At 39.2% G+C, this 19742-nt stretch overlaps 1 protein-coding gene across 1 annotated transcript in view; it reads left to right on the top strand.

Annotated features, from left to right (window-relative positions):
• CEP85L (centrosomal protein 85kDa-like) overlaps positions 1–19742 on the top strand; it is a 135699-nt gene that overhangs the window by 29007 nt on the left and 86950 nt on the right. Inside the window, exon 3 of the mRNA XM_014533915.1 lies at positions 7250–7314. Coding sequence (XP_014389401.1) covers positions 7250–7314 — 65 coding nt within the window. The remainder of the gene's footprint in view (positions 1–7249; positions 7315–19742) is intronic.

Here is a 19742-nt window from a genome sequence, read left to right as displayed (position 1 = left end):
ATCTAACATTCTGGCAGACTGTGAAACCACTTCAGAAAGTATTTATTTCTAACTAGAAATATAGAAGCATCCTCTTTTTTTACATGGTAAATAGGTTGCCCACATCTCTTCTCACTCAGTTTCATTATAGTTGAGAAAATACTTGATTTTTAAATATATAGAAGTGGAGGTAAACCAGCATCTTTCAGACTACATCAAGCCCCAAACCTGTGTTGTTTGGTGACCGCATGAGTTAAAACTTGAAATTGAATGCCCTTCACATGAGCATTTGGTTCCCCACAGGCCCACCACGCCTTTAGGTAATCTATTTGGCATTAGAAGGCATTTGACATTCTTGGACTAGCACAGTGATGGCGAACCTATGACACACGTGTCAGAGGTGACACGCGAACTCATTTTTTTGGTTGATTTTTCTTTGTTAAATGGCATTTAAATATATAAAATAAATATCAAAAATATAAGTCTTTGTTTTACTATGGTTGCAAATATCAAAAAATTTCTATATGTGACACGGCACCGGAGTTAAGTTAGGGTTTTTCAAAATGCTGACATGCCAAGCTCAAAAGGTTCGCCATCACTGGACTAGCATCTAGTAAAAACATGGGCTGAGAGATGAAGAGACTAAGCTATGTTAGGCAAAGCAACAATTGTGCTAATATCATCATCTGTTGTTCATTTTGTATGTGGGAAAAACTAATTCTGGAAATAAGGAATTACAGCTAATTCACTCTCCATGTACATGTCTCTTATATAACCCTATAATTTCTTCCCCTATATCATCCTCCCTGTTTAGTTCATTCTGTACACACTTCCTGGCTGATATTCTTAGAACTTAATTTTACTCATGTATTTATTGTTTATTCAATTATGCTTTCATTCTTTATTATGTGCCAGACCCTTTAGGTGCTAAGGAAGTAAAAATGAATAAGATCACAGCCTCATATCCCCTGAAGGGGATCAGATGTGCAAATTTAAAGTAACAGGATTGTGGTAGTTGATACGAACTGCTTCTGTAGAAACACAAAGAATGAATATTGTGAATATGTCTGGGAAAGTTTTCCAAGGGTGACAGTGACCTGACTCCTGAAGCAGAAGTGGGCATTCAGCTGATGGTCAGGTCAGATGAAGGCATTCCAAGCCAAAGTAAGAGCATGGGTTCAATGGGAGGTGTGGGAGATTCAGGGACCTGCAATTGGTTTGGTTTGACTGGAGCACTAAAGAGTAAGGAATGGGAAGAAAAGAAATCTGTATTATTCATTTATTTAAGGATTCATTTGAAAAATTATTTAGTGACTTTCTGTGTGCCAAACATTGAGGATGCAACAGTGACTTATATAGTCAAAGCATGTGTTGTACAGAGATCACAGTCTAATGAGAAATACAGAGGAATAAAGAGGCAATATAATCAAGTGTAGTGTTATAATAAACTAGAGGCCCAGTGTACAAAATTCGTGCACCGGGGGGGGGGGTGTCCCTTAGCCCAGCCTGCACCTCCGGGACTGCTGGCTCCCAACCGCCCGCCTGCCTGCCTGCCTGATTGCCCCTAACCACTTCTTCCTGCCAGCTTGATCACCCCTTAAGCACCCCCCTGCCAACCTGATCGACACCTAACTGCTCCCCTGCTGGCCCGATCGCCCCCAACTGCCCTCCCCTGCTGGCCTGGTCACTCCTAACCGCCCTCCCCTGCCAGCCATCTTGTGGCTGTGGGTGCTGCCATCTTTGAGGGCAGGGCATTCAATTAGCATATTCCCTCCTTATTAGCTGTAGGTGCTGCCATCTTTGCGATGGCGTGAGGGTCGATTAGCATATTCCCTCTTTATTAGATAGGATAGTGGGAGTCAAGGAAGCACAGAAGGATGTGAACAAGTAGACAGAGCATGGTAGATTTTCTGATGTGCTGCCCAGATCCCCCTTAAGGAATGAAGAACTTGGTCTCCCAGCTTCTGGGAGTGCTTCCAGAAGACAACTTCAAATTGTAGTGTTGTCTCAAGTCATTGCTTCCTTTCAGGGACATCCTGCATTTAATGACTGATCAAGGTGTTAAATAAAGCTCTGGTTCCCTCACTCCAACTTTGAACTATTCTGAAGGGCCATTGTAGCTACAGAGCTCTCTGTGGGGTGGGCTGAGAGGCCTTTGTTGAAACTGCAGCACAACTTCCCCCTCTGCCCAGTCCTGCTTCCTTCTTCACCCTCCCATGAGTAGTGACCTTCAAGGAACTCTTTAATAAATGTCCCGAACATTAGTCTATGTTTCAGAGTTTTCTTTCCTGAGCAGATTATAAAGTATCCTGAATGATATTCTAAGTAACTTTGGTTTTGTATTGCAATCAATTAGAGCCAGAGAGGGCTTCTCACAGAGGAACAACTTGATCATATGTGTAAGTTGAAAGGGTGCAAAACTGAAGTTAGGTTAGTTAGGAGGATGTTAAAATAGTCCAACCAAGAAATGTTTAGAATCTGAATAAAGACAGTGACAGTGGAGTGGAGAGAAAGAGATGGATGTAAGAGGTATTTATGGGAAATATTGGCAGAATTTGGTGATTGATTATAGGTGGCAGACAAGCTAAAATCATGTAGGAGCTCTACTAGATCTTTGACTTGGCAGAAAGAATAAATTTTTATGTCATTAATCAAAATGGACAATACAGTGGGAGAAGCAGGATCATTAATGAATATGAAAAGTTCACTTTTTGAAGTAAGCTCAATGCAGTAAAATACAGGTGATGTTTGGCAGATAGTGGAAAATACACATTGAGAGATGAGAAGAGGTTAGTGCTGGACATAGAGGATTGGGTACCATTAGTATATATGTGGAATTTAAAACAGATGTACATGATCTCAAACTATCACTGTTCTTTTCTAAAGTGGTCAGATCTCTATATTGCTTAACAAATTAATTCCTAACTCCTTCTAATAGCATTCAGACAAAACAATAATGGTTCAGCACTATGGACAGGGGCAGGATTGCTTGTCTTCTTCCCCCCTCCCCCACCCCACCCCCATTTTTTTTAGTTCTGTTAGATCAGGACTTCATCATCTCCCCCTGTCTAGCTTTCTTCCTTTACCTCCTACCACTCCCTGGTGCATATCATATGTTAAAGTCAACTGTGTTAAAAGTAATGTAGTTCAAGTTTTTCTTTGTTTTTATCAGATGACAACCCAAGATCCTAAGAGGCTAAATAATTTTCTTGAAGCCATGTTTCTGGTTACTGGGAGTTGGGACCCAGACCTACAGGATCATGGATGGCTTAATGTTCTACTGCAGTACAACATGGGATAGTGACTCCACAATTTTCCAAACAGGAAGATTCAAGCCAACTAATGAGGGTAGAAAAATAAATAAAATAAAAAAACAATAATAGCAATGAAATTAAAAAATAACTTTCACTGGTGTCTCTGAATCTTAACTTACCTTAGCCTTCTGCTCAGGGAAATTAAAAAAAATATTTTTGACGAATTATGCTATCATCTTTAAAAAAATTAGATATCCTAGATCTGTTCCCAATGCATTTCTGACTTTTCCAAGAAATTTCAAGAAGGCTCACAACCAGTTATACAACCAATTTTCAAATTGCTGGGGATGAGCACAATTTCTCCCAACTTACTGAAACCAGAGAGAAATTTCTCCAAAGGCTAAGTGTAGTCTGACACCATCCTACAACCAACACAGCAGTTTCATAGAAGTCATTTTCCAATATAGGCTAAGGACACACAGGCCTTTACACAGAACGTTCAGTAAACTAATTTTATGTTGGGCAGTGTTTTCAGCTGACAATCCTGCTGGTGGCCCTCATGAACATGTCCATGGTCAAATGGAAATGCCTCGACACCTCTAATGCAGCTCAATAGCCTTGAAGAAATTTCCAGATCAGAGGACATCTTGTTGGATAAAATTCACCAAAAAACTAAAAGTGCAAGAGATCTATGGTATCAGTCAGTCTGCTACAATAGTGCTGCATAACAACCAACCACAGCTTTTAAAGGCTTAAAACAAGAAATGCTTGCTTTTGTAGCTGAAGGCTATGGTCCGCTCCACATCTCTTCATTCTTGAGTCAGTGGCTCTGCCAGTAGATTACAGAGGCAGAGGAAGGAAAGCCAAAGACAAACAGCTTTAAAGCCTCCGCTTGCATCACATCTGCTAACCGCAGTTGACCAAAGCAATTTACATGGCCAAGCCCAGTGTGCAGTAGGTGGGGAAATAGACTCTGCCTACTCGGGTGGAAGGAACTGCGAAACCAAGTCTACATGGAACCCTATGAGTTTAGTGCATGAGATAAATATATGATTAATGTTCTAAACTTCAATCTCCAGAGGGAAAAGCCTAGATTGGCTGCAGAGGTAAAGAGTTTTGGTAGTACTCTGAAGGGAGACCTTAAAATCTAGCATCTGACTTCGAGACATTGGTTTTTTTCAGAGAGTTTTTTCTAACGAAACTATTAATAGAGTCTGAGTTGTTATTTAAAAATAGGTAATGTTTCCAGAAGGAAATGGTGAGTTTAGTGCATGAGATAAATATATGATTAATGTTCGAAACTTCAATCTCCAGAGGGAAAAGCCTGGATTGGCTGCAGAGGTAAAGAGTTTGGTAGTACATCGAAGGGAGACCTTAAAATCTAGCGTCTGACTTCGAGACATTGATATTTTCAGAGAGTTTTTCTAAAGGAACTATTAATAGAGTCTGATTTGTTATTTAAAATTAGATAATGTTTCCAGAAGGAAATGTTTAGCTTGTTGCCCAGTTGCTTGCTATTGTCTTCCTATTTCATCTGACAAAGAATCAAACGTAAGAAGGGGCAGGGCGGTGGGTAGGTGGACTGAGGATGGAAGCTTGCCAGAGATGGAGGAAAGATATTAAACAGGCCTTTTCAAGTTGACTGCTGTTTTTTAAGTTTCCCTAATGTCCTCCCTAAGGTAAATCACTCGTGGCTATGTGTTTGGCTTACTCCTCAAAAGCAGATCTGAGCTGGTAAGCGAGCAGAAATGCACTGAAGTAGGGTTTGCTTTGAGAGACGGGAACAGCTGTTCCGCCCGGAGTCCCCAGCAGACACGGAGCCTATCCTTTGCCTCGGTGTTCCTAGATGGTATTGCTTACAGCCCTTTTTGTATTCTGTTTACTGTTCCACTTGTGTAGGTCAGTTTGACCGATATTATTATTTTTTTAGAGACACTTAATAGCTAAGATAGTATTTGTTATTAATGTCCTTTCCCAAGTTTGACAGTTTCTTTAACATTTCATAGTTTTACATCCAGTTAATTTACTTCTGCGAATCAGCTCTCCTGGCAAGAAACTTGACCCCTGTCGATGATACTATCTTGGAGGAATGTAGGGCTAGGCGAGAGGGTAGTTTTTCTGAGAATCTGTGATCTGACCACACATAATAAAACCAGACAAGAACAGTCATTCAACATGAAAAACAAGAGTGATAATTTAGCTGTACAACTTTCAAATAGAAACACAGGAGAAGATACAAAATATGTATTAAAATAATTATCTCCTATATTAATGTTGCTCTGTTCCCTTTATTTTAGCCTGGAACAGACAATCCCAAAACTTTCAAGAATGATCCCATTTTTAACAACAACAACAACAAAGGAATGTCATAGAACCCCACATATTAGTAATTGTGATATTTTAGAATTTGAGAAAATATAGGACAAAACATTGTTATAAGTTTAGTAATGCTTGTAATGAAAGTCATACTTTATTAACAAAAGAGCATTTACCTTTATTTGAGAATAGGCATACATATCAATGCAAGCCACCTTATTTAAGATTCAGATAAGTGTACTTCATGGAACTGTGGGTTCTCTTAAAATAATTTTAAAGCCAGTAGATGTGAATGGCTCATAAGTTGGGATCTAAAGATCTAAACTTTTGCCTGGCTGGTGTGACTCAGTGGTTGAGCATTGACCTATGAACCAGGAGGTCAGAGTTCGATTCCCGGCCTGGGTTACTGGCTCCATCCCCAGTAGGGGGCATGCAGGAGGCAGCACATCAATGATTCCCTCTCATCGTTGATGTTTTTCTCTCTCCCTCTCACTTCCCCTCTCTGAAATCAATAAAATTAATCAATCAATAAAACTGTATAAAGACCTAAACTTTTGTCCTTTATCTCTTATGCCTGTCAATTTTTGGAGCTATCCAATTCAGTGATATCATTGGTCTACCATCTACACATGCATATTCTTGCTAGTTGGATCAAACAGAACAATATAATGAACTGAGTCGTCTTTTTAAAAGTCAGAAGGCTGGAATGTGGGATCTTTTAAAAAAAATTTACTAGTATGTTCCTCTGAGGAAATCAATATCTTGAGACTGGTTTACCATTTTCAAAATTAAGGATGAGGGCTGGAGAGATACTTGCTCTGTTCAACTCAACAGATTATTGTGAGGATCAGCTTAGATTATGTAGCACCTAATTATAGAAACAATAATTGGTAGCTGGCCAGTCAGTATTGTAGTACAATCTTCCCATTAAGAGGCTAATTCTTTGCTGTCACAGTACTAGCAATGTATAGTTCACCCAGAATCACATCGGCCTGGGTGAATGTCATGCTCTCCAGACTCAGTGGCTTGGGGGACAGGGATTGGAAGATCTGTGCAGTAGATGGGCCTAGTTTTAAGATTTACCTCTGCCATTTCAGTGACTCATTTAACCTCTCTGGTTTCAGTTCTTTGTTGATAGAGAAATGGGCCAAAATCTCAGAGGTGTTCACTTTTTGCAATGAGGCTCTTTTTTCCCTCCTAAAGAAAATATTGTGAAATTCCAAAATATAAACCTAATACAAAACAATGAACAATATTCACATGCAGTTTAAAACTTTCATTGTTTGCAGATGAGGCCCTAGGACTACAGCTTGAAAAACCACTGTCTTAGATAATATTTAAAATCCAGCTCTGGAGGAAGATGCCCGTTTATTAATTTAAGGGGAGAGGTGTTCCTGCCCAAAGAATTGCTAGTGGTCATCTTTGTGGAACATGTTGCCCTGGTGGTCATGTCTACTCAGGAAGTAAAACCTTAGATCAGAACTTTGAGCATAAAATAAATCAAAGCAAGTTCTATATTCTTGAGAACTAGTTCCATCAAACAATGTGAACCAATTTGATGCCCTTCATTATGCTAATAACATTTTTCTCTACTGAACTGGACAGGGAGATCTAGACTCTCAGCACCATCCCCCATAGACCAGCACTGGAGGAAGCACTCACCACAATCTTACCCTTTGTCTTTTTATGCCTCCATGTAGATCTCCATACGCCTATCGACATGACTCTCTTCCTAACATTCAGAATATGGATCGTGAACTCCAGGGTGAGAATTTTTCAGGTCATCATGTTTGAATGCTCTTCATAGAATCCTGGCCAGGTGGTATTCCAGGCTCTGCTTGCCCATCTTCTGTGTTGGAGGGTTTGTTCCCACTGGCGGTACAGCCATTTCTCTTTCCTCCAAAGAGTAATTCTTAGACATTTCTTTCATACATTTACCTAAGATATGACTCTTCATAACCTCAAGTCTTGTCAACTGTGTAGCTGTCTGATGAATACATCATACCACAGCTTGCTCTAGACTGCACAGGATTCTGAACTACTCCAGGACTGAGCCTGGACCTGAAGAATTCATCTTTGTTTGCTAGGTGCCTAACAGTCCCTTACAGAGACACTTGAATGACTAAATTGAATTTGTGAAAACTCATTAAGCAAGAAAAGACTGGATTACATTATTATTTTCGAAAGTAGCAATTATTAAGTTTATAATTCAGTTTGTCACTGAGCAAACCTAGGTGAGACCCTCAGTCCCCAACAATGCCCCTGCATTCTCATGGCTTCAGAAAACTTGAGTTTCCAAATCACACTGGGATCATTTTGAGAGTGCAGATTGAACTGTCACCCAGTATCTGCCTTCATTTTTAGTCACTGAAAGCATGAGGCTGGTAGAGCATGGCAGCTAATGATGGGAACCAGAGACCGATGACCCAGGTTCTAATCTTGATCTTTCCCTTTGTGAGCTATGTGCCTTTGGGTAAGTTACTTACTATCTCTGTATCTATCTAATGGATGTTAGCTAATATGAGGATTTAATGATTTAAAGCCCCTAAAGCTCTTAGGACAGACCCAGGCATGTTGTAAACATTCAATAAGTACCGACTCTCATGAATTCACCCTGGTTTAGTGGAAGGAGCATAAACTTTGAATTAGGCAAGCCAGGCTTTTAATTCACAAATTCACGCTCTGGCCCTTTTTCTGGGTAATCATTTACTTTCACTAAACTTGTTTCATCTTGTGTAAAATGTGGATAATAACATAGCAGTCGGGGGAGAATGCCACTTAACACTACAGCAGACTACAGGCCTTCTGATTCCTAGACTCTTAAGTAGAGAAAACAACCTGATGGGCCTGCTTTGGATATGAAGGAAGAAGACCCAGGCAGAGAACGGAATCGCTTGCATGATAAAGGAAGAATTCTGAGCATCCCTGAGCTTGACATGAAAGCACCAACCCCAGGAAGGAGAGATGTTGGGCAAAATAGCCAAAAGCCTGGGGCTCTTTTTGGTGCAATAGTCTAAATATACAATGTTCATTTGTTTGTTAATTGGCACCGCAGTGGACCATTCTTACTTTTTGGCCAGAACATAAATAGAAGTTTATGACACCAACAGGCATACATAGGTGATACTTTGGGGAATGACGAAATGGGGGGGATGTGTTTATGGTGTTGGAAGGCGATACAGCAGAAGAGAAAGCCAACATCGGGAGATGTAGAGGAGAGGTGGAGAATTTGGCCTGGGCAGAAAAACAGAATGTGTAGTGAGGAAGAGAAACCCAAAGATGTAAGGAGGAATAGCAGATTTCTCACCAGGATGTGAATGGCAGTCGGGCATGTTATTTTACACTGATCTTAAAGGATAAATAACAAATAAACAGACCAGTCGGCATGGCTCAGTGGTTGAGCATTGACCAGTGAACCAGGAGATCATGGTTTGATTCCTGGTCAGGGCATAAACCTGGGTTTCGGGCTCGATCCACTGTGTAGGGCATGCAGGAGGCAGCCGATCGATGATTCTCTCTCATCATTGATGTTTCTATCTCTCTTCCTTTCCCTTCCTCTCTGAAATAAATAAAAATATATTTAAAACAAACAAACAAACAAGCAAAAATAAAACTAGGGTCAGTTGAAGAACCTAAGTACCCTTAGGCATTAGAGTTAGACACTCAGCAGGATTCTTAAAATTAGAGTTAATGGATATAAACTTCTAGTACAAGGTAATCATTCTATAAATGATAGCTATTATCATTCATCCTGCTAATTCATATATTATTCAGGGAATATATATCTAAGCCAAGGAAGCTGGGCAAGGAGCATCTGGTGTATGCGGGGGGCAGTGGAGCATACAGGTTCATTCATCTTCCCTGTGCGGGACATTTACCTACCATCCCTCCCCCTTCCCCCCCTCCTCCCCACATCTCCACCTCTGACCTCTGTCTTCTTTCTGCACGATAAAATACACTTCCTGAAGGAACAACACCGGCTTTCGAGAGTGCCAGAGCTGTGATTCTTGGGGAGCACGCTTGTGTGATTATAAAAGATTGTCCCTAAGTCATGTTCATGCTACAATGCCTGTAGACTGCGAGGTTTGAAATGATCAACTCAGTTAAGGTAGGAGTGACAAGCAGTGTTCTAAAAACATGCAGTTATTTTTCCCATGATCCATTTTCCAGTAAGAGACTACCAAGATAGCTGGTGCACAAGAATAGGTAATGGCTTTGTTTTCCCAAGATGTAGTCACTGCGATTATTTTTAGATAAAAGATTTGGAGCCAGAAGCACAGCTCACAATTATGTTGCTATGATTTGACAACCAGTTGTTTTGAGGAATTAACTCAACCGTGACAACTTTAAAGTCACCACATTTTCTGGAAAAAAAAAATCAGCAAATAAAACCCTTAAATAACAGTTTCCATGACATGAAGTGCTTTCTCCTTCAATCACCTCACATCTTTCTATTTTTACAGCTTGCATGTCCCCTTCCCTTAGGCCCTCTCCTAGTCCGCAGCTCCTACCTGCTCTACCAATTATTGAGGCCCACTGACAGTATTTCTAAAGACCTCAGACTAACGGGTCTCCTCTTCCTCTGAACTCCTACAGTGATTGTGCGTTGTCTACAACCTTCCTTGGAACTTTTCATCCTCTCCCTTGAGTTCTAGTTTGTTTTCATGTAGTTCTCATCATTTCTTGGTTCATGGGTTGACGCTCAACCACTGAGCCACACCAGCTATCTCATCATTTCTATAGCTAGGTTTGTCCTATGTAATAATTTTACATTACAAAAACATTTAGCCAGAAATCAATATTGTGAAAAATTTGAAAGAGAGAGGAAAGAAAAATACTCAAATCTCATCATCCTAACACTAATTCTGTGTGCATCATTTTAGGGTGTTTTTTTTTCTAAACTTCTTTCTATGCTTATTTTTTCACTGATTTAATTCTAGTGGATATGCAATTTCATGTTTTGACCTTTTTTTTTTTCAGAGGAGACTATTAACCTATGGCCCTGGTTTATCAAATTGTAGCACATTTCCATATTTTACTAGTTTTATATAAATAAAATATTACATATATGGTTGAAGTCTTTGTGTGCCCTTTCCCAATTCCACTCCTTCCCTCCCTCTCCTTAGACAACTAGAACTAAATGTTTATCATTCTTTTGCATTTCTATTTTCATCATTTAATTGTTAAATCTTCGATTACTAACGATGTTAAGCCTTTCTCCATAGCATAGCTAATATTAAAGTACTCATGTTCTTGCTAACTTTGTCTTCTTGGACCTTTCTGTGCCTCAGTCTCCTCATATATAAAATGGACATATAGTCATTCCTACTGTTCTTTATTGTGTTGTCATGAAGATTAAACAAGACAGTGCAAGTAATATTCTCAGCACTCAATACCTTTCTCTATTACTCTAGATTCTCTCTTTTATTCCCACCATCTTCTTAAAAAGATTTGATGACCTAGAACTTAGAAATACTTTATCAAACATGATCATGTTTAATCGAACCAGCGATTTGGTTAATGGGTCAACGCTCAACAGCTGAGCCACACCATCTGGGCCATTAATGTATTAGTAATAAACATTTCAATTTAAATAACCCAATAATAATGCTGGGTATTTATTAATAGTTAGCTGGAATAGCATTGCAATTTTATGATTTATAAAAATTAATTTTAAAAGAAAAAGAAAAATAATAAGCCTTACTAAGTATATTTCTAAACCATATTTCTCATACCCTATTTTTTATATTTTTCAAGGCACAAGAAAAAAGTATACTGGATATAGATTATAAAATACTCCTACATGCATTAATAGGTCACATGAATAAATATTCATTTTGTTTATACAAATTTTAGACTACAAGAAAGTTTTAAAGTTGTCATTTTATGGTAACCATATTTTTCTCAGTTTATTAACACTCACTTTTTTCTTTGAATAGTCTGACATCTCTCCCATTAAGTGACATTCTCCTTATCATTCTGTAAGAAAACCAGACTCAGAGCACCCAGGGGGGCTGGAGGTAATGAGGCAGTTACAGACAACATTGCAAAGCCTGGGGCCTGGTGAAAGGAGGGACCCTTAGTGGCAATTGGGGGAGCAGAGCTCATCTCAAGATTCAGGAAAAAATGTGAGTTAGTGGACACACAGTATTGCATTTGGTGAAATAAATGCTGAAGTATTTAGAAAAGATCAATATAGATCCAGCCCGCCTAAATCCGGTGTTTGTTTTGGTTTTATTTCAATAGGAGAATAATCAGGTCCTTTTTTCTTCCAGAAACCACAGAGTTCAGGTACGTGGCAGTAAGGTTTCTGACAGTCTATAAAAACCATCACTTTATAAATGACAGTCTGTCCCTCCCCTGGCAATCTGCCAGTTCATCCAGCTACTCACGGTAGCAGTACCCTGGGTCTGGCCTTTGGCCAGTACCTGAAAAGGGATCAAGGCATCTGAGCCTCACTGTAGCTCTCAGTTGAGGGCTCCTTCAGCGGACACCTTCTCCAGGAGGCTGGCAGTCATCGTAGCCGCCCGGATGAAAAGGCCACAGAAACACTACAGTGACCGGTACCGGCGTCCTGGGTAGCAGGTAGGTATTTAGAGAAACACACGAGAGATGCGCACACTCTCATCCGGTAACTAAGAGTCATTTCCTCTAAGAAATGTTAAGCAATCTGTTGTAAAAGATGGCAGGTGGGAAGATGAAAATGCTTTGAAAAATGAGGTAGTGAAACCCAAACTCAAAACCGGGGCGTCAGTGGCATTGCTCTTCTACGCCTCGATGAGGCAGCGAGCTCAGGAGTTGGACGAGTTCAGGGGTCATGTTAGGGCAAGCGGGTGGGATTAGATGTTCCAGTCTGCACTGCTCTCCTAAGCCTGCCATGATCTGAACTTGAGCCTTTGAGCCTGGGCCAGAACCAGGCTGATGTCCCAGGGTGAGCAAAGAAGGCAGCCTTCAGGCATCTGCTGCGCAGAATTCTCTAGATAATTTTCTCTCTTCTCTCCCAAACACTGGTCCAATGTCCCAGACTCCTTTCCCCCCTTAGTGTCACTATTGGTCCCTACTGCTGAAATCATGTACCTTTTTAAGATTATGGAAATAAATGCTAACTGTTATCTCTATCTTTTGACCTCAATTGAAAAACAGTGATCGTTCAGCAATCTTTCACAGTTTAAGTAACTTGCCCAGTTTTACTAAGGCTAAAGTTTGCTCCCTAACTTCATTAGGAAATTATCTGTAATGGGAAACAAAATTATTTAGTATCAAGAACAATTAATATAAATATTTGCATTATATCCCAATTAGGAAAATGTCATCAATGTATGTCATATATATATCTGTAATTTATTTTGTCATCATTGACAGTACATGTGGGAAGAGTAAAAATTTAATTGTAAATGCTTTATTCATTGTTAATTCATTTCATATTCTCTGTAAGAACTTATGATGATGAATGCATTTGATATTCAGGTGGCTTTCCGGTGCTTTCATTTGCAGTTCAATAATTGGTGATTCAGGGAACATAAAACGTTAAAAAGCAAAGGGCCTCAATTACTGTAATGAAAGTATAAATTAGTTATTCTACTGGATTTTAAAAAAACTTTTAAAGCCTTACCGGGATTATAAGAAAAGTCTATGAGATGTTATTCTTTCTGAATTCTGTTTTAGGTGGCATGTTAAAAACAGACTCCCATAACATTATAACATATGAGAAATATTTTAAAAATGTCTTGTCTGTGGCTCAAAGTAGAGAAAAAAAACAATTTTAATTAATTTAGTCTAGATATGTCCAAATATAAGGTGATCCCATTTGTTTTCAGGTGTATTTAAAAAATATGTTTGGGCCGCTTAATATGTTAAAATGTTGAGATATAAGTGAATTAGTGAAATGTCCACACAATATTAGTTTACTTACATATATTATACAAATTTAGGTTTGTATTTGTAAATGTTGCTTTTTTCCACAGTCACATTTAATATATATTTACAATCACTGCAATATAATAATTATTGCACTACATTTTAAAGTTATCTTTTAAAAGCTCAGATTTTACAAATTGAATTTACATTAGACTAAGTGACTTCTCCCATCAGTATGTTGTTGTTCAAAATAAAGTAATTAAAAGAGTGACCCTGTTAATATGAGAAGCTGTAAGGAATGGAGTAAAAAGTGACTTCATCTTTTCTGAGAGGTAATTTGGGTTAAAAAAAAAAAGTTAAAACAACTCTCACCTTATCTATAATAATAAAAGCATAATTAGACTGGATGGCCGAACAACCTTCTGGGTGTCCTTCCAGACGACCTTCTGGATGAAGCTGAGGCTGTGAGGGCCAAACCCCTTGCACGAATTACGTGCATCAGACCTCTAATAAATATATACACTGAGTGGCCAGATTATTATGACCACCCCATCAGTACTTCATTGACACTTCCAAAAATACTGAATATTGAAAACTTCCTAAGCAAATACTCTCAAGGTTTTATTATTAAAGGTTTTATTATAACTAATTCACTTCATTGTACTGACGGGGTGATCATAATAATCTGGCCGGTCATAATAATCTGGCCACTCAGTGTATATGTATGTTTACACAATAGAAATTAAAAAACTATAAAGGGTTTTAGTGAAGTAAGCCAGACTAAAGTTCTCAACAAGTATTTACTAAATAAATAATGAATATTTTTATACTATCTTCTTTCTGTTTGTTAATAGGTATTCTTTTTACAAGCAGAAAAAAATATACAAAAAGAAATATATTCCCCCATATACCTGAAAATTGTAGCTAGACGTGTGTTTCATTTTCTGAATACTTGTTAAAATTTCAGACCTCCATTGAAATTTTGGCAAAAAGATCCAATCCTTAAATTAGCCCAGATCATGTTAGGGATTGTTTTAATGCTAGTAACTCTATCTGTAGTTCCAAAGATCCCTATGTTCTTGCATTGTGAAAGCAACAAGGGGAAAACTCTTTGGAATGAAAACCTACCAAAGTTAACAGTTATTGAAAAGAATTCTCTTCAACTACCTACACGTATGGAAGCCTCTATGCAACTATCTTAATGTTTTCGAATTTATTTGGGTAGTGAAGTTGTAACCAATTTAACTCTTATTTAACTCTGAATTAAAATCCTGTTGACCTCAATGAAGTCAATATGTTTCACCGGGTGTAAGTACTTTTGGAAACTGACAAACTTTTCTAACGAGGGCAGCAGCTGCCAGGGCCAGCCCAGTCAAGACTATGGAGGCCTTTCTCCCAGGAGTTTCATGTGTGCCCATGTGGTATTCTGAATCCACTTAAACCTGCGGCTCCTCTCAATCCTGCCTTCCTCTGCTGTTCAAAATGTAAGGCGTGATTTATCTGTACTGTTGAATGGTTTCAGTCCGTGTTGCTATGTGCTGCCTTCCTGATAACCCATTCTGGGTTTGCGGTCCTCAGAAGTCTTTTCATCATGCTCTATAGAACCTCCATTTTACTATTTAAAACAAACCAATAGAGGGAAACCCAACTCCTTTATATTCTTCACAGATTGCTTCAGTTGGCTTCTCTGGGAAGCAGAAGCTAAAATGGAGTTAAGAGTGCAAGAGGTTTATTGGAGGGTAACACCTATCTATATATATAAAAGCCTAAGCGACCATTCCGACCAGTTGCTATGACACACACTGACCACCAGGGGGCAGACGCTCAACGCAGTGGTTAGACCAACCCCTGGTGGTCAGTGCGCTCCCACAGCCAACCTCCCGCAGTCCCTCCCTCTGGCCAGCCAGCCCCAATCGGCCCTGATCGAGATTGGGCGAGATGGCCCCAATGGCCCCAATTGCTAGCCAGGCCAAGGGACCCCACTCATGCACAAATTCGTGCACTGGGCCTCTAGTGAAAGATAAAAGGGGCAAGGAATCAGATTGGAAATGAAAGGCTCTGACAAGGTCTCAGTCAACTCAATGGTGAGCTAGAGAAGAGCCTGATGATTAGGAAGTTCTGCGTGGGAAAGAATGGCAGGCCACAGGTCTCTGCAGTCCTTATTCATTGGCTGGGGCTATCTAGGAAAAGTGTGGCCTCCACTCAAACGCTGAGGCAGATCCCACAGGTGCTAACAGCTGGAGACTGTCAGCCAACTGCACTCCTTGAGGCAGAACATCAAGGTCTTTCTGGAAGGGAGACCAGAGAGATGCAACTCCAACTGCCTTATAGATTAATCCCTCCACTGTGCCACCTCTGAAATCTTAAACTCCAACATCTTAGCGCTCACCCTAATGCCCTATCTTTTCATCATTCACTCCTTTACTCTCATATCTGTTCTTTGATTTCATATGAAACTTCTACTCTCTTATTCCCTCAACATTCTTTCAACATTTCAACTCTCTCTTGATTTTACTGTTTTCTCCAGATAGGCTAGCCTCTGTTCTCTATCATTTCATCAGTTCTACAACCAACATTCTTAAATTCCTTGCCACTTTGTCCCAAGTGCCCACATTGCAAGACTCTGTTTGTCTATCTGCCTTCTTTCTTCCTATACTCAAATTGCTGGCTGCAGCTAAAGAAAATCATACAACACTGCAGCTTAATGTCACATGGTTTCCAATCTTAGCTGAACCCTAAACATTGTACAGAAATCCTATAATTAGGTACTTCCTTCTCACATGGCGTCTGAAGAAACATCTTATAATTTTAGTTTTGCAACATGTTCGAGAGCATGATGGGGAAAGCATGGACTTTGGGGTCATATGGATTAGATTTGAATTCTAGCACTTTACTGCCTGTAAGGCCTCACTTGACTTCTCTGGGTCTTCTTACTCAATCTTTGAAATGGAGCTGATATGAACTGTCGATGACAGATTGTTTTGAGGATGACAGAAAATATGGTTTAGGGAGATGTGTTAAATTATCTAACATTCTAGTATATACTCTAAGGTTTTCCCCCAGTAACTGCTACCAACGGTACAAAAACCCCTTTAACCTTAGCTGGCTGTTCAGTGGTTAGAGCATCAGCCTGTGGACTGAAGGGTCTCAGGTTTGATTCCGACCTCGGTTGCAGGCTAGATCCCTGGTCCCAGTTGGGGTGCATGTAGGAGGCAATTGGTCAATGTTTCTCTCTCTCTGGCTCTCCCCCTCTCATTCTCTCTAAAAAATTAATGGAAGAAATATCCTCGGGTGAGGATTAACAACAATAAGACAACAACAACAAAAACCCTTTCCACTGAGTACATCTAAATCCAATTCCATAATGGTTTGGACATTTTAAGTTATTTCAAGTCCTCTTCTCCACTAGCGAAGGTTAGATAGGTGGCTGTGTGTGTGTGTGTGTGTATGTGTGTGTGTATGTATGTGTGTACTGAAGGCATGGTCTGCTTTCTTGAACGATACACTTCTCTCCTTCCACTTATACCACTGGTATCTGAAAAGGAAAATAGGCAGAGAAAAATTTCCCTCTTTATACATTGGCAAGATTGCTGTCCTCTTTCCTTGAATCTTTTCTAAGGATTAAGTATGACCAGGTAGTTATCGTAATAAATTCCATTGACAAAGACATTAGTCCTAAGCAGTTCCAGTAGACGTTGATGGTCCCTTGGAAGACTTTGGCTGACTTCCATCCCTCCCAGCCTCATCTCCCACCCAAAGGACTGCTCCATATATTACCTTTTTAGTGGCCCATAGCTTATCTATTTTCTCATTGGCTCTTGCAACCCAACTCTGGAGCCAAAGGTGCAGTTGGAATTCATTTTCTGTATCTCCCAGGCATCAGGGACTTGAGATGAGGTGTCCTTGCCCTCTTGGTTGGGCCACACCACCTGGCTACCTCTTCCTAATCTTCCTTCCTCTAATTTGGTCATGACAGGCAGGACAGGAAACCCAATCGCTAGGCAGACATCCACAGGGGGAGCTCAGGGAATCACAGCCTCGAATGAAGGTGTCAATGAACTTGGCCTCAATGAATTTAGTCCATATTTCTTGAGTGTACCATTGCATCAGAATCCCTGGAATAATCAGTAACCTCAAAAGGTCAGGAAACAATGTCAATCAGTACTTTATTCCACTCTGATACGTATATACAAAGCATCATTTATAACTGACCTGGATATACCAATGGATGTTATTTTTTCTGATGAGGTATATCAGAGTTCCATTTCTAGACTGTATGCCCGCATCACCAATATAGAGTGCACACTTGAGTTGTTCTAAGGACTATTCATTTAATCCCCACAACAATCCTATGAGGTATTTACTATTATAAACCCCAAATTGCAAATGAAGAAATTGAGGCACAGGCAGGTTTAGTAACCTATATGTCTTCCATTCACCTTTGTATAGTTGAATGTATCTATTAGGAATCCAATTAAGATTTTCAAATCCATCATCAGAAGACATTGATTCTTGGTTTTCTTTTTCATTATTATAAATGATTATTTGCGATTATACTAACCATAATAAATTCAGTAACTTGTCCTTTTTGTGATCTGGAAGAGGTTATAGCATGATCTTTGTTATACCCTGATACACCACAAGTATCTGTTCCTTGGAATTTTTAGACTTTAGTTATAAATCTGTTTCTATCAAATATCAATTGTTCTTTAGGAACGATTTTAATCATTATTGGTTTGTTTGATTTTTCTATGTTCTTTTTGTTTTGGTGGTGTTTACCTATGCCGCCATCTTGGTCTCTCCCTAATTATTCTCATGTTTTTATTTTTGTAAACGTTAACTTCTCTTGAGATTTCCCCATATTATGCACAAGATTTTCTTCTAATTTTAAAATATTACTTTAATCCATTGTTATATCACGCTTCAGTTCTCTGGTTGTTTGCTAAATATGATAAATTTATATAAGAAAAATATATGTAAGTTCAACTTAATTAGTTCAGAGATTCATATCCAAAGAATTAAATATTTATGAGCGGAATGGTTATTTTTCATTTTTAAATAAACTTCTTTGTAACATTTAAAATAAAGAGTTTAATATGGTTTGATATTAAATATGGTGTTTTAAGTACTATTTTACTTTGTGATCTATTACATATTTTTTAAAAATTCCCTCATAAAACATTAAGTATCTGACTTTCACATAAATAAATTTATGTACATTTATACACACAAACATACAAGTCACTATTTTCATTACTTGAATTATTTTGGTTTATAAGATTAATTACCAAAATACTGAAGTTCAATAATAAATGTTTTTGCTTGAGATTCTCCTTGTGGTCTTTACAGTCTGTCACAACAAAACAAAAATATGCCAGTTTACAACATTAGGCTTAGTACTGGTTAGGTAGTCCCTAGGCTCTGGAGCTTGTGTTTTGATAAATTTTAATAATTTTGAGAACCATGGATACTGGATATATCATGAATGTGGGGGAAAATATAAGCTCAGTATATTCTCAGAATCCATGTTTTAAAAAATGGATGGTTACAATTTACTTCATATACATAATATTTTCACTTAGTATTTCAATTATTTTAATTGCATTAAATCTCTATCATCCCAGTTTAATTAGTAGGAAGACAAAAATATTTCTTTTTGGTGCCAATTGCCAAAATAGCAACTTCTGTTTACTATTTGCCTTTACTCTTGTAATGGGTATTGAAATATTTTACATAGCCTCAACAGCTTATGTACTTTTTGTGTGTGTGTAGTAACATGCCCTTCACATTGATAAAAACGTGGGAAACTGGAATAAACGATTTAAAAAAAATACTGCTTAGGATTGAGTGGCAGTTAGCAGAGTTTGGGAATAACAAGTATTTATTACATTCTCAAAGGACCAAGGTGTATGTATAATAGTTACGACCTTTTTTCATCCCCCACAGTGACCTATAAACGATGTTTGTGTAATGAACGAGGATGATTTTAATTCCAATCCCCAATGAGGCCGGGAATCCCTCTCCCTTCTAGATTAGTCTTTATCTCAGCAGTTGTGTTGCCAATGCAGGTCCTGCAGGTCTCTTTCGAGAGGTGCCCTGCAGGGCCTCGGGGATTACCCAAGGGAGGGGGTTGCTGAAGATGGGGTCCCGGGCCCCGTTATCGCCTTTTTCTCATCTCGCAGGGCACGGAGATGGGGAAGGAGGGATGCAGCTGGCGGGTCGGGCCGACCTACTCCAGCAAGACCAAGAGAATACCCATTGCGACCCGCCCGCAGTCCCGCCCCGCGCGCCCCGCACGCCTTATGTAAGCGCCGAGGCCCCTCCCCCCAGGCTCCG

This window comes from Myotis brandtii, unplaced genomic scaffold (genome assembly GCF_000412655.1).
Source record: "Myotis brandtii unplaced genomic scaffold, ASM41265v1 scaffold123, whole genome shotgun sequence".
Taxonomy (NCBI): Eukaryota; Metazoa; Chordata; class Mammalia; order Chiroptera; family Vespertilionidae; genus Myotis; species Myotis brandtii.
This window is presented reverse-complemented; position numbering and strand designations above follow the sequence as displayed.